Source organism: Staurois parvus, unplaced genomic scaffold, assembly GCF_062004578.1.
Source record: "Staurois parvus isolate SC_StPar_1 unplaced genomic scaffold, SC_StPar_1.0 ptg000165l, whole genome shotgun sequence".
In the NCBI taxonomy this organism is placed as follows: Eukaryota; Metazoa; Chordata; class Amphibia; order Anura; family Ranidae; genus Staurois; species Staurois parvus.
Window position 1 is genome coordinate 12,413,644 of NW_028317961.1, and position 15,538 is coordinate 12,429,181.

Sequence of the window (15,538 nt, forward strand, 5' to 3'; positions counted from 1 at the left end):
TGATGATGGCAACTGTGAGGGCTTCCCCAGACCTAATTCTGTGAGGCCACCCCATCCAGCTTTTTGTGGACCTGACTCCATCCATGGTTCAGAAACTACATTCCCTCAAGCCATTGCTTATGCACCTACTCAACCAAAATATAAAATATCGATGGCAATTTCCTTTTTGCTTAGCCTTCGATCATAAGGGCAAAACCTACTCGTTCACCAATTTTCAATCGGGTGAAGAAACTCTCTAAGATTTAGGCTTGATTTCCTTGGAACCTACAGTATCCCGGAAACGACGTCAGGATGATCGCCCACTCTCACTGAGTAGGTCTCAACAATCAAGCCGCTGTGAGCAGCGTCCTATCTCTTTTTCTATTAGTGGTTTATAGCAACTTCTTTCTCATACGCCAGTCCTGGAAATCCCGGTTGGGAGGGCAGACTATCTGGACCGCCCATTGCCTTCATATGTTCCAGGGACTTTGGTCATTGTTGTGTACTATTGTCATGTCTGAGTTACAGGATAAGATAGAGTTCTAATGTTTGATGCCGCCTTCTTGCTACCTAACATAAGTCCATCTTTCATGACCCTCTTTGCACCATTGCTTGATTGTAGATAGATTGTCCCCCCCACGGTCCTGACCTCTGGAGGGTGACAAGTCTACTTATTAACATGGGTCTCAGCCTTTGGTTAGCGGTCCCCTATCTCCGAACGCTTATATAACTGATAGACATGTGCCGGCGTGCCACCCTTTGTGTATTTGCCTCTACTTCTGGTGAGGAAGGCAACTCCACGACTGTTATTGGGATTATTATCCCAATTCCAAATTTTCTTCTGTCCTATACAGCGAGTTTCACTGATTCTTGAGATACCCAAGGCTTCTAATTTACTCCAACCTATACAACATTACACAAAGCTTGCCCTTCATCAGCGAGTGCTGTCTGCCCACAAACCATTGCTACCTCCCGCCCTCCTCACTACACGGTAGTAACACATAATGTACAAGGATTTACCTCCCCTCTAAAAAGAAATAAGGCCTTCCACTACAACAAGAAGATGGGCTCGAATATCCTCCTCCTTCAGGAAACACATTTTTCTAAATCTTCTATTCCCAAATTTCTCCTTTCGAATTATCCAACATTTTATTTAGCCACAAGTCAGAAGAAGAAACGAGGGGTGGCGATATGTTTCGCTAAAGTAATCTCATTCACCCCACAGGTGGTCATAAGGGATAAGAAGGGCAGATTTATATTGGGAGCAGGATGGATCAATGACATGAAAGTTTCTTTTGTATCTTATTATGCCCCTAATACTGGTCAGTTAGCCTTCTTCCGTTCTCTGGTAGACATTATCCTGCCGCACGTGGAGAGTCACTTGGTGATCGGAGGAGACAGCAACAGATCCCTGGACCAAATACTGGATAAGTCGAATCCTAATAAAACCTCTTTGAAACATGTCCCTAAACAGGGTTGCTCCTTGGCTAAACTACTGCATCAGCATGACCTTATAGATGTATGCAGAAACTGTAGTCCCTCAGTCAGAGCTTACACCTACTTCTCTCATGTCCATAAATCCTATTCCAGAATTGATCATCTCTTTAAGAATTCTTCACTCCTCCCATTTGTGTCAAATCCGAAAATTTATGCTAACCTCCCCAGATCGGATCATTCCCCGGTCTTTATGACAATTAATGATCTGTGGCCTAGACCCCAACCCCCGCCCTGGAGACTTTATACGTCCCTGCTCACTGATCCGACTTTATGTGCCGACTTAGAGACAGAACCCCGCTTATTTTTTCAAGATAAGACACCCGTCTGCGGCAGTGGTCTGGGCTACTCATAAAGCAACCATCAGGGGAAAATTTATTCAGTTGGCTTCTAGGGTGAAACGAGCCAGAGATCAGGTAATCAAACAGCAAGAAGAGAAGCTTAATGACCTGTTACGAATCCAAAATCTTAATCCCCATATTGACCTTCAACAGCAAATTGACTCAGCTCGCCTGACCCTGAACATTAGTTTGACGACCAAAGCCGAAAAATGCATGTGCTGGTCCAGACATAAATATTATTTGGGGGACAAACCGGACACTCTGCTGGCTCGCAAACTGACCCCGAAACGGTTTAATCCGGCCGTGTCTAAATTGCGTACATGTACTGGGACCCAGACTCAGAACCCCCAAGTCATTATCCAGGAATTTTTTTAATTTTATGAAAAATTGTATGCTAGGCCAGGATAGTTTTCAACCCTCTTAGCTGATATATTCTTTCAGAACCTTCCACTATCTAGCTTGAACCGGGCACACAAAGAACCGACGGATTTTACAGACGCTGAAATTTCAGCAGCAATTAAATCCTTAAACCCAACAAAAGCTCTGGACGCAGATGGATTTTCAGGGATTTATTATAGAAAGTTTGTGGATATTCTGATTCCTCACCTCCGTTCATACTTCAATGAACTGCAGAAAGGGACCCAGTTACTGCCACATGAGAATCACACGATAATACATGTAATTCCCAAACCGGGCAAGGACCATGGAGACTGTTCAAATTACCGTCCGATATTGTTAATTAATGTAGATTTGAAGATCATGACAAAGGTCTTGGTGAACCGATGAATAAGTTTCCATCCCCCTATAAACACCCAGACTAAGTAGGGTTTGTACTTGGCAGACAGGCCCCGGACCAAACGAGGAGACTCATAGATATCATTTCAGCTATTTATTCTGATTGGGATAAACAAAGCCAGAGAAAAGGTATGCTCCTGTCTTTAGACTTACAAAAAGCTTTTGATTCCCTGTCTTGGGATTACCTTTTTTATGTCCTACAAAAATTCAGATTCGGTTCCAAATTGTTGACTTTGCTAGGCTCACTCTATAATAGTCCTTCAGCAGATCTCCAGATAAAGGGTTACAGCTCCCCTCGTTTACTAATAAGCAGAGGAACTTGTCAGGGATGCCCCCTGCCTCCCTTGCTGTTCATTTTAGCAGTAGAACCTTTGGCGAAAATATTGATATCCAGGGTATCCCCTGTGGGGGACTGACACACAAGTATGCGTTATTCGCAGATGATATGTTGCTGCTCCTTTCCTCCCCAATTACCTCTATTCCTAACCTTTATATCGTCCTGAACTCCTTTATCTGGGGTTTGCATTAATCACCACAAATCCCAAGCGATAAACATCTCCCTGGATGAGAGAATGGTCCGGGCCATCCAAAACTCTTTCCCATTTAAATGGCAACCGGTTACTCTTCCCTATTTAGGAATAAAGCTAACTCTGAATTTTCAAACAGAACTTCCCCCTACTATATAAAACACTCTCATAGGATATGGCGTGCTGGTTGATTAGCCTCCCTTCATGGTTTGGCCGGCTGCACTCGCTCAAAATGAATGTGTTACCTAGATTGTTATATCTTTTTAGGACACTTCCAGTGCCTATAAATATATTGGACCTAAAGAAGTTTCAACGCTCAGTAACTGCGTATATTTGGAGAAACAAGAGACCTAGGGTGAACAAAAAAACCCTACACACCCCTAGGCTACAAGGGGAACTGGGGGTCCCTGATCTGTTGCGTTATTATCACGCAACTCAGATAGCATCCCTGATCATTTACCATAAGAAACACAGCCGCCCCATTTGGATACGGCTTAAAGCTTCAATCTTGCTCACTGCCCCAGTCTCCCATTTGCTATGGTTCCCTTCCAAAGCTCGCCCTCCGTTTCTATGCTCCACCTTATCATTTATATTGAATATGTGGGATAGGTTCTCTTTCGATCAGCCCACATGCCACTGGGACTTTACTGGCAAATCCTGCATTCACCCCGGGTCGCCTCCCCCAAGCATTTACATGATAGACAAATAAAGGGCTTTTACGCATAGCAGACTTTTATGACCATAGAGGGATTATATCCATTTGTTATTTTATAGAAAAATATGATATGCCACCCACTGAATACTATTGTTATTCCCAAATAGGTCATTTTATTTCCTCGTTGAAATGGGGTTCTGATTTCATGACTAATACATTTACGGAACGCTTATGTTTGAATATCAATATATGTTCAGGGTATATATCGAAGGTATACATTATCTTGTCCTGTCAGGATGGTAAACTACCTACCTTGAACCTGCAGAGTGGCACAAAGTTGCCCAGGGGGCCACCAAGGCGATTTTGATTACATCTCTAATAGAGGCTAATTATGAAGTCTTATTGAGATGGTACATGGTCCCAGCCAGGATAGCCCGTTGGATTCCAGATGCTTCATCAACTTACTTCCGAGGCTGTGGCCAAGGAAGGGACAGCTTATCATGTTTGGTGGATGTGCCCGAAGGTCCATAGATTCTGGATCCAAGTTTATACCCTCCTTTATTCCATTACAGGGGTGAATTTGGTTAAATCCCCACGACAGGCTTTATTGGGCTATCCTGCGAAAGGGTCCCCAAGACCATCTCAACGCCTCATAACATTCATCTTTATAGCAGCAAGGATCACGTTAGCGAAATGTTGGAAGTCGCCTGTGATCCCTTTTGATTTGGCAAAGTCTAAATTGTCATGGATAATGTTGAACGAACGCTTATCTGCCATTCTGCAGGACAGGGTATCAAATTTTGACAGAACTTGGGAACCTTGGATTGACTATCTTACAGGCTCTGCTCAATCGGGGTAGCTGATGCCCCCCTTGAGCCGTAGTGTGGACTCGCTGACTCTCCTTTATCCCCCCCCCTTTTTTTTCTCCTTGACTCCTTCTTACCTATTTTCTATCTATACTTTTGATTGGTTTGCAGTATGTTGGCTGCTGTGGGGAGGGGCATGGGACCACGGGCCGATAGGCGGGTTCCCCCCTGGGTGGCAGGGTGATCGATCCTCAGGGCCAGTGGGTTCTGGGAGTTTTCCCTGGGCCCAGTTGGGGGACCTTGGTGTGGGAGGGTCCCGTGGGAGATTTCATGAAGTTAAGAAATGTATAAATTTAGTACCTTAAGCATTAAATTGTAACATCGTGTAGAAGAATGTCATCTCAGGAACACATTGTGCCTTGATACCTTTCTTATTTTTCTTTCTGTACTATCTTGTATTCATTTGTACTACTATTGTATTGAAGAATGTAAACTACAAAAAACTTAATAAAAATGAATGGAAAACAAAAATATTCAATAGCAGGCAGTCAATACCCTAATGCTAAATACAATACAAAAATTCAACCTGCACAATAAAGACCACCAATCACAAGCTCTTGTAATATAAACAGTGATATAGAAGTAGAAGAGGAAAAACTATGAAAGTGCCATGTGATTCAGTGTGCAAACAAACAAATTCAGATATTCTGGCAAATACAGACACATAGTACAAGCACAGAGCAACACAGTCTACATCAGGGTTTTTCAACTAGGGTTCCTCTAGAGCAGGGGTCTCCACATTTCTAAGCAAGGGGCCAGTTAACTGCCCTTCAGGCTTTAGCGGGCCTGTGGCCAGTTTGAGTAGTATATGCCCTAGCATCAGTGGGCATAAACAATGCCCAAGCATTGTTTTTAATGGGAGGGAGAAGGCCCCATTGTTGGTATCAATTGGAAGAATAGTTCCATCTGTGGTGTCAGTGGGAGGAATGGCATCCCATCATTGTTGTTACTTGGTGTAATAGTGCCCCAAGGGCCAAATAAAGGCAAGCAAAGGGCCACATCTGGGCCCCTGGCCGCAGTTTGAAAACCGCTGCTCTAGAGGTTACCAGGGATTCCTTAAGCAATCAGCAATTTCAGCCTCTCAAATAAGTTCCCACTGATACCATTCATCTTTTTAGCTATCTGTAAGTGGGTGATTATTCCTAATGATTACAAGTGTAATAAGCATTCTTCCCACTGACCATCACACTAATGTACATTATCATAAGTTGTACATACAGTCATTTGTAGCAGGGCTTCCCTGAGGCTGGAAAGTTATCTCAACGGTTCCTCTGTGTTGCAAAGGTTGAGAAAGGCTGGTCTACAGCCTCAGCATTGACAGAAAACTAAGGATCTTGCTGAAAGTTTTTTAACTGCTGAAAAGGTTTGAAGAATGCCCATCATAGTTCTTCTGACAAAGGCAGACATGATTTAAGGCCCCCATTCACATTTGTGAAAGGGAATGTTTATGATTAGTTGTGGGAAATCAAGCGTAGTTCCCTCAAATTAGCTGCAGGTGAGAAGCCCCATTAAATGCAATGGGAGACTGACAGCTTCATAGCTTTTGATCACAGGTAATCGCTCATGCAGAGGTTACTTGCAGATGATCAGCTCTGGATGCAGATTGCTTGAGCAATTGCATGCAATTGGCTGCAAAAAGCTGTGGGAGCTGTCAGCCTTCAATTGTTTTCAATGTGGCTTCTCTTCCACAGCTAATCATAGGGAACGCAAATCAGACTCCCACAGCCAATTGCAGATGGCCCCATTAGCAAGTGTGAATGGGGCTTTACTCACCTGAAGTGGGAAAAATAAAATGCTATCTTAGCTTTGATCTGTTTAGTAAGCATTCAATGCAATTTTATGCTGTAAATATATTTACATTTTGAAGTCAAAAGCATTAGCAGTTGTGTACCTGCACACCTAGTTACTGCAGATCTCAGAAGGAAGAGAGGCCTATCCAACTTACAAATTAAGCTGACTCAGGCCAGGGTGCAAAGGTATATAGTACTTAGACGTTATATTTATACATTATACGAGGGGCGTTCAAGTCAAACAGGTCTAAAAAAAGATGCTAGCATGACGGTACTTCAAGCAGTAGTTAGTGGAAAGTGTGTCCTATTACTGATAGGTGATGCACATGTCACAGGCCAGTCCAGAAACCTTTAATCAAGATGGCAGACAACAGTGTGTAGTGATGAAGTTTCTTTTAAACGAAGGTGTAAAACCCATGGATATCTACAGAAGACTTCAAGCATAGTACGGTGATAAGACGCTCAGTCACAGTAAGATACATGAGTGCTGTAAAAATTTCTAAGATGGCCGTATGTCCATCAGGGACGTTCCTGGCCTTGGTGGCTCCCAGCCCACAGCAGTCATTCTTGTGAACATTCAGCAAATGGAATGCCTGATCCTAGATAATCGACACATAACCTGTCCTGAAATTGCACAAGAGACAAATCTTGCTGTGGGAACAGTGAACACAATGATGACAAAGTTTGAAGTAGGCTGTCCTAGAATAGTTCAGACGTACTGACAAATCTTTCTATGCTGAAGATTTCCAGGCATTAAACGTTTAGATAAGTGTATAAATGTAATAGGGGAGTATGTTGAAAAAATAAATGGAGTTTTCACTCCTTGAAATTTGTTCTTTTATTGTATAAACTCAAAAGTTCTGGTTTGACTTGAACGCATCTTGTATCTTCATTCATGAGTTAAGCTGGCCATAGAAAAGGAATTTTTTTTTTGTTCAGTCAGCAAACAAATCCTTCCATCCATGCAAAAAGGGGGATCAAGAAGTCCCCTTTGCCTGGACACTGCATTCTTACAGCGGGACCTTGCGCTGTCAGAATGCATTGATCAACAAACGGTTTCCAATTTGTCCATTCTGTTGAACAGTGATGGCCACACACTGATTGAAATTGGACTGGTCCCTGCTGAACTATTGCCAGCTTTACTAAAACTGGACAGTGCAAAAGCTGGTGCAACTTTGCCTAGAAACCAATCATCTTCCAGGTTTTACTGTCAAATCTTAAATGAACAAACTGAAGTGAGAAGCTGACTGGCTACCATACACAGCTGCACCAGTTTTAGTAAATTTCCTCCTACAACTTGACAAGTTTGAAAGGTTATGTCTACTTACACAAGAGAAGTATTCCAAATCCATTCTACAAGTCAGATTCTATTTTATAAAAACATGTCACCTATATAATTAAGATATACGCATAATGCCTTTTACTCCAAAATCAAGGAACCCGTCCTCTATGAATAGCAACCTCTTTGAATAACAAGATTTTGTAACCTACTTGTCCTTGATGTCCTTTTTGTGTTAGAAAGCACCTGTACTCTTCCACAATATGCATTCTGAAGTCACTTACGCACCATCTGTATTTATTAAAAAAAAAAGGTCCAATAAGCAGCAGAACACAGGACATTTTTTAGCATCAAAAAATGTAATTGTATAGCAAATGTACAGAATTTGGCACACCTTATACTATTTTCCTCAAACAATACAAAATTAATTTGAAGTGATACTAAACCTAAAAACTTTTTTTACCTTAACCACTTAAAGACCAGCTCATTGTAGCTCTAGTGCTACAGGGTGGCCGCTCTGCACAGAATCACGTATATAAATGTGGTTCTACATTTCCGGGTAGGCGCGCTAGCATGCCCAACTGGCTGAGCTGTGCTTCGTCACAGCACATACCAATCACCGGGTGCAGGCCGTTGATTGGTTGTGGCACCCAGCAATCAGCTCTGAGACTCATAGAACACCCAATACAAGATATAAATTTTGTTTGAGTACAGTGTAGCATGACCACACAATTGTCAGTTAAAGTAGGGCAGCACCTCAAAGCAAAAAATGGCCTGGTTATGAAGGGGGGGGGGGGGGGTTTGGGTAACCGCTGTATGACAAGTAATCAAGCTGCAAGATGTGGCCATATCATTGCTCACAAGCTCTCTGCTGTGGCGGGTGATGTACAAGCAAAGCTTCTTACTAGCTCAGCATATACTGTTATTCTCCCCATGTGACAAAAGCAGCCACAGTGGTCGTGTGACCCACCTCCAGCAACAGATAATGTGGTTTGTGACGATACGCGTGGGGAGGAGCCAGGTGACATCAGAGCTGGAATACCACTAGCACGGTTGGAGACACTGCTTAGTGTATCTTACAGCTTGATTACTTCTGTCATACTTTGGTTTTTAATACTGTAACATGTGAATGGATTTTTAATCAACTTTATTGAGGTTTTAAGAAACGTGCTGCACTATGGTCACTTTATGTGGTTGTGAGTTTTACCTACAGAGCCAGCTATTCCGCTAAAAGGTTCTTTTTGGAGGACACAGTGACCATATATGAAGGGAGGATTATCCATAGAGGAGAGGCCATTATTTCACCATCATTAGGAGGGGAGATTCCTGGTTGACCTGTTTTTTATACACATGAAGGTCCACCTATTTCATATGGTCACCATGGTGATGCACACCATTAAAAGATTTACAGCACTGGGATTGTGGGCTCACTCTCTAGCAGGAATATGTTTTTTTTTAGCACCCACACTTGCTGAAGGTTTTTTTCCTCCTTTTCCTTCCTCCTGGGCTTTTATGTTGAAGTTTTACACATGTGTTTTTGGACTTGATGTATGCCATGTTATGTCTTAGTGTTTTTGAGCAGTGCAGCTCTACACATTTATATAACCTTTCCGGCTGAGCTAGTGTGTTCTGAAAGGGGGGACTGCCTCCCTGCCTGGACACACTGATCAGCATTCACAGGCATTGGCTGCCAGCACTGATCGGATGCCGACTGGATGCTGGTTTTCCAGCTTGTCCATTTGATAGAAAGCGGCCGTTCATCTAGCTTCTGTCAGGCAGGCAGGTGTACACACTGGGCGATATTCAGCCGGCGTGTACAGGGCTTATAGTTGAAAAATGTCCCTGCTCTAGGTGTAGGTCATTTACATACCTCCTGAAGCCTGACTGGAATACTCCCAGGATGTTGCTATGTGAGGCCTAGTTCTTACTGCTCACCTCCTCCACCACAGGAGTGAGCTCTCAAATGCTGAGCTCAGAGCGACTGTATCAGGGAAGAGAAAGAGCATGTGAGGAGGCATGAATCAGAGAAATAGCTCACTCCTGTGATGGAGGTAAGCAGCAACGAATAGGCCTCACTTAGCAACATCATAGCAACATCCTGAGAGTATTCCTGTTGGGATTCAGAAGGTACATAAATGGCCTACACCAATAGCAAGGGCTATATTCAGCTTTAGGCCCCATTAACACCTGAGTGCTTTGTAGCGTAAAGCTTGAATCTCCAAAATGATCGGAGTGCCAAAAAATCAATATTATTCTATGGAGATGGTTCACATCTCCACTCCAAGTCGTCTGAAGCTTAAAAAAGCTACTTTTACAGCTCCATTCAGGCAGATGCATTTTTGGCACATTTTTATTCACATAGAAGTACATTGAAACACACAAATTGCGTGTTTTGACGTGCAATCAAGAGCGTATTTCTGGCGTAACAAAATGTGCAAAAAAATTGCACAAAAATGCTACATTCAGATGTGATTGAAGCCTAACAGGCCAGTTACATCAAGTCCGACTTTGAAATCGTGTGACTTACAGTGAAGTCGCACGATTTCAAAGTTAGGGGACATGCCAATTTAAAGTGCGATTTGCAACACAGATGTCTATGCAAATTGCACAAAAAGTAGTGCATGTACTACTTTGGAAATCGGTGCGGCTCCGACCAAGTTGGAAACGCACTGATTTGACCGCTGTAATTGTGGACAATAGGGTGTGTCTTGGCATACGATTTGCAAGTCGCCTGGCATGCAAAATCGCAGCTGATATGACCGGGGGACTTAGACTACTGCCACACTGATCCGCCGCAAAAACACCTCCAAAATTGCATAGGCGTTTTTGCTGTGTTATTTAAAGGGCATGTGACTTAAAACTGCACCAAAACCGCTTCTCAGTGGCGTTTTTGAGGCGTTTGCCATTGATTTCAATGGAAGAGGTGTTTGTTTTTTTTTTTTTTAACTCCTCAAACATGCACAATGATGCTCTAAGCAGGTTTTACACTGCAAATGCAACGCCTCAGTGTGAAAACATACATAGATAGACATACACATACAAAGGGAAGCAGTTTTCTTGAGCTTTTCAGGCGCTTTTTGTAACGCAAAAACTCTTGAAGACTCCTCATTGTGAAAGTAGCCTTAATCAGAGCTGCACAGTTCGTTTTTATCTACAAACAACCCTTTCCCACACAGGCTTTTTTTTTTTTGTAAAGGTGAACTAACCCTTTAAGAAGATGGGGTTTGTGTATGCTACACTGGACGTTGGCAGACATAACGCCATGCAGTTTACGTTTCATTCTGAAAAGCAGTACACCCAGGTGCGGCCAGAGGGAGCTATGGCGTATACTCTCACTTTTGTGTTGGTCCAGAGGAAGGTAGAGAGGAGATAAATGTCAGCGTTGTTGCAGGAACTCGTCCTCTACCTCCCCAGAATGCCTCGCTCCTCCCATTGTAGGAACTCGGTTTCCGGTACCGCCTTCCCAGAATGCCTCGCTCCTCCCATTGTAGGAACTCGTCTTCCGCCTTCCCAGAATGCTTCGCTCCTCCCATTGTAGGAAGCGGTAGTGCTGCGGTGTATATAATGGCTCATAGAACACAAGCACGTCATTTCCCGTTACGTGTAATGTAGACAGTCGCTGTTGGGGCCGAGACAGACACGCTGCGGGTGGCTATGCTAGGCTGCAGGTTATGGCATCAGCTGGCGGTGTGACCCGAGCGCTCAGACTCCCTGCCAGGCACGGCTATGCTGTGGAGTTCTCTCCATACGTCCCATCCCGGCTGGCCTGTGCAGCCTCCCAGAACTATGGCATATCAGGTGAAGGAGGCTTTATCACTGTTCTTGAGCAGGCGGGCATTCCTGTCGTTAGGGTTCGGCTCGTGCTGTCGTTGAAAGCAGGCTCTTTCCTGTAAGGCCACTGAATGTAGCTTGTAGACGTTCCTAGGGGTGACCAGAGAGCAGTTGATTGGGGGTTTTATGCCACCTGACCAACCACCTAAATAGCATGCAGCTACGCAGGGCTGTACATACACTGTATTGCCAAAAGTATGGGGACCCCTGCCTTTACACGCACATTATTTTGAATGGCATCCCAGTCTTAATCCGAAGGGTTTAATATTGGGTTGACCCCCACCCTTTGCAGGTATAACAGCTTCAACTCTTCTGGGAAGGCTGTCCACAAGGTTTAGGAGTGTGTCTATGGGAATGTTTGACCATTCTTCCAGAAGAGCATTTGTGAGGTCAGGCATTGATGTCGTACCAGAAGGCCTGGCTAGCAGTCTCCGCTCTAATTCATTCCAAAGGTGTTCTTTTGGGTTGAGGTCAGGACTCTGTGCAGGCCAGTCAAGTTCCTTCACCCCAAACTCACTCATCCATGTCTTTATGGACCTTGCTATGTGCACTGGTGTGCAGTCATGTTGGAACAGGAAGGGGCCAACCCCAAACTGTTCTCACAAAGTTAGGAGCATTAAATTGTCCAAAATGTCTTGGTATGCTGAGGCCTTAAGAGTTCCCTTCCCTGGAACTAAGGGGCCAAGCCCAACCCCTGAAAAATAACCCCACACCATAATCCCCCCTCCACCAAACTTTAAACTTGGTACAATGCAGTCAGGCAAGTACCGTTCTGGCCACCGCCAAACCCATATACGTCCAGCGGATTGCCAGACAGAGAAGCATGATTTGTCACTCCAGAGTGCAAGTGTACAATCCAAACGCACACATTCCTGCATTAAAAATGGCTGTGTGTATAAGTGGGTGTTGCAGCGACCATTGGCTGGAACCATACAGAATCAGCAAGGGAGAATGTCAGCACACCGAGGATCACAATATGGGTCCAAAAGTTTTAATGAACGATCGCATAGTTACAGGAAGGAAAGGAAGGAATCTTGAAGGATCCATGCCTGATGAAGGGGTCCTGTGAGACTCCGAAATGTTGCCTTGCTGTAACTGATCGTTCATTAAAACTTTTGGGACCCATATTGGTGATCCTCTGTGTGCTCATCACTCCAGAGAACACGTCTCCACTGCTCTAGAGTCCAGTGGCAGCATGCTTTACACCACTACATCTGCTGCTGTGCATTGCACTTGGTGATGTAAGGCTTGGATGCAGCTGCTCAGCCATGAAAACCCATTCCATGAAGCTCTCTACACACTGTTGTGCTAATCTGAAGGCCACCCTAAGTTTGGAGGTGTTTAGCTATTGATTCTGTAGACATTTGGCGACTTCTGGGCACTGTGCGCTTGATGCGTGACCCCGCTCTGTCATTTTATGTGGCCTACCACTTTGTGGCTGAGTTGCTGGTTTTCCCAGTTGCTTCCACTTAATACCACTAACAGTTGACCGTGGAATATTTAGTAACAAGGAAATTTCATGGATGGACATATTGCACAGGTGGCAACCTATCACAGTACCAAGCTTGAATTCACTGAGCTCCTGAGAGCGACCCATTCTTTCACAAATGTTTGTAGAAGCAGTCTGCATACCTAGGTGTTTGATTTTATACACCTGTGGCCATGGAGGTGAACACCTGATACTAATACTTTTGGCAATATAGTGTATTTTGCACCGTGATGGTTTGCTTCGAAACCACAGCAAAAGTTAACCACTTGCCTACCGGGCACTTAAACCTTTTTCCTGCCTAGGCCAATTTTCAGCTTTCCGTGCTGTTGTACTTTGACAATTGCACAGTCATGCAACATTGTACCCAAATGAAATTTATATCACTTTTTTGAGAAAGCTTTCTTTGGTGGTAATTAATCACCACTGGAGTTGTCTGCTAAAAAGAAAAAGACCGCAAATTTTGAAAAGCAAAACTCTGATGGTCAGATAGGCTGCACTGATTATCAGTGTAAATATGCCAGCTCTCCTTTCCCAACGCTGTCACAGCGTGCAAGGAAAATACGATAACCTGCATGTCTTTTTACACTGTGATCAGCTGTGAGTAGACACATTGTAAAGGGCAGCTCTGCTTGGCCCTTTACCTCACTCTGTGATCAGCTGTGTCCAAAGGACACATCGTTCACAGAGCATGAGCAGGGTTATTATTATTACATTGAGTTTATATAGCGCCAAAGGGTTTGCTCAGCGCTGTACAATAGAGGGGGGGACAATACATGGCACAGTACAACAATAACAAACAACGTACGAGGGGTAAGAGGGCCCTACTCTTTCGAGCTTACAATCTAGGTTCTGAAAGGACATTTTTTTTAATTTGTATCTACAGGTAAGCTTATAATAAAGCTTACCTGTAGGTACAAGAAATATCTCCGTAATGGGCACCATTTAGGAGAAATTCTTTGGCTCTGCAGCTGGTGACATCACTGGCACCTGCACACGATGCATAATAGTACATTTTGACTTTGCCTTGCATGGAGAAGATTTAAAAAAAAACAAAAAATCAGCCTTTGCTACCGATTTAAATCAAGTGAATAGGGGCACACCGCAACTGCCCTGCAACTACTGAGGCTGAATTCACACCTGTGCGTTTCCTAAGTGTGTGACAAAACACAAATGTGCATTTTATCGTGTATCGGAAATGTGCTGAAATCGGGGGTTGTGCTTGCTGTACCATTAATTGCTAAGGGTGCCCCAAGCGCAGGTAGCAGATGCATTGTTTGCTGAGTAACAAAATGCAGACAAACTCGTCAAAATGCCCACTGAAAAAATGCCTGATGCGCCACGACAGAAAAGGTTCTGGGTCAGTTGTCATGTGTAGGGCGAATGGGCAGCCTTAGGTGGAATGCATGAAAAACACTAAAAAAAAAAAAAAAAAAGAAAACAAGTGGGAAGGCTGCTACTCTCAGGTGTGAACAGGGCCTTAGGGTCCATTCACACTGGTGTGCAATGTGAGCTGGCTGGATATCTGCAGTGCAGATGCACCAATCATGTCGTGTACTTCTCTTTATTTTTTTAACGAACGTTATTAAAATGCCACACTCAAGTCCTTTTGGCTGCCAGGTTGTGGATTGCCTCACACTGCACCGAAGAAAAGTATAGGCAGTCATACTTTTTTTTTTTCAGCATTCCATTGGAAAGCAGTGGTGTGAACCAGACACATAGACAAGGCATTTTGATTTGTCTTTTGGTGGGACTGCACATAAATAGCTGCCCAACACAATCTCTCCACACCTGGTGTGAACAAACCCTTACATTTGTGGCAGACTCTGAAAAGTGATCTACCATGGATCACTTTTCACAGTGGTACAGGAGTAGCTGACAGGCTTTCAGGAGGAGATACTGCCACTTTCTGAATGCATGTTTTTTTTTTGACATCTGAATACAGTGCACAACCACGGGCTAGTGATTGGTTCATGAATGTGATTGGAGCATGTGTTCACATTTATGCCATGGCTGTGCTATTTTAACCCTTTCTGGCTGGGCTGCATGTGACCACTGTGATTGGCTGTCAGAAAAAAAGCGCACTGAACTGCATCTAGTGTGAACTAGCCCTAATACTGAAAGAGACCGATAACACTTGCAGTGGGGGGTAGTAAAAACAGGACATTGAGCCCACCTTAACCATTTTCCATTAACATATGTGCTAAGGCTGCCTTGGGTGGGCTTGCTTTAGGATAAGTTCACATTTGGGAACATGTTCCCATAGCTGCACCCGCTGCCCCACCCCTCTCTCTGACGGGAAGAAGCAGCTTCACTGTACTGTCAGATTTGAAAACAGCGCGGCCGTGCTTCTTCTTCCCCTGTCAGTCCTCATGCACGCTAAACGTTTTTACAGCGGCTGTTTCTGGCTTTTGACATTTTTTTTTCTACAGCCAGTAAACCCCCCCAGCATGTTATCCTATATATCCATGCACACATAGACTGTATTCAATGTT

The 15,538-nt window shown here is 43.9% G+C and overlaps 2 protein-coding genes across 2 annotated transcripts in view; one reads left to right on the top strand and one right to left on the bottom strand.

The window, feature by feature from the left end:
* Positions 1–11,556, bottom strand: part of MAP3K5 (mitogen-activated protein kinase kinase kinase 5) — a 278,572-nt gene extending 267,016 nt beyond the window's left edge. The window contains exons 1-2 of the mRNA XM_089676223.1: positions 11,063–11,556; positions 7,939–8,017 (exon numbers count right to left, since the gene is read on the bottom strand). The gene's annotated coding sequence lies outside the window, so the exon portion shown is untranslated. The remainder of the gene's footprint in view (positions 1–7,938; positions 8,018–11,062) is intronic.
* The window catches only part of PEX7 (peroxisomal biogenesis factor 7), a 312,578-nt gene continuing 308,306 nt past the window's right edge, over positions 11,267–15,538 (top strand). Inside the window, exon 1 of the mRNA XM_089676224.1 lies at positions 11,267–11,524. Within this exon, the coding sequence (XP_089532350.1) occupies positions 11,398–11,524 (127 nt within the window). The 5' untranslated portion in view covers positions 11,267–11,397. The remainder of the gene's footprint in view (positions 11,525–15,538) is intronic.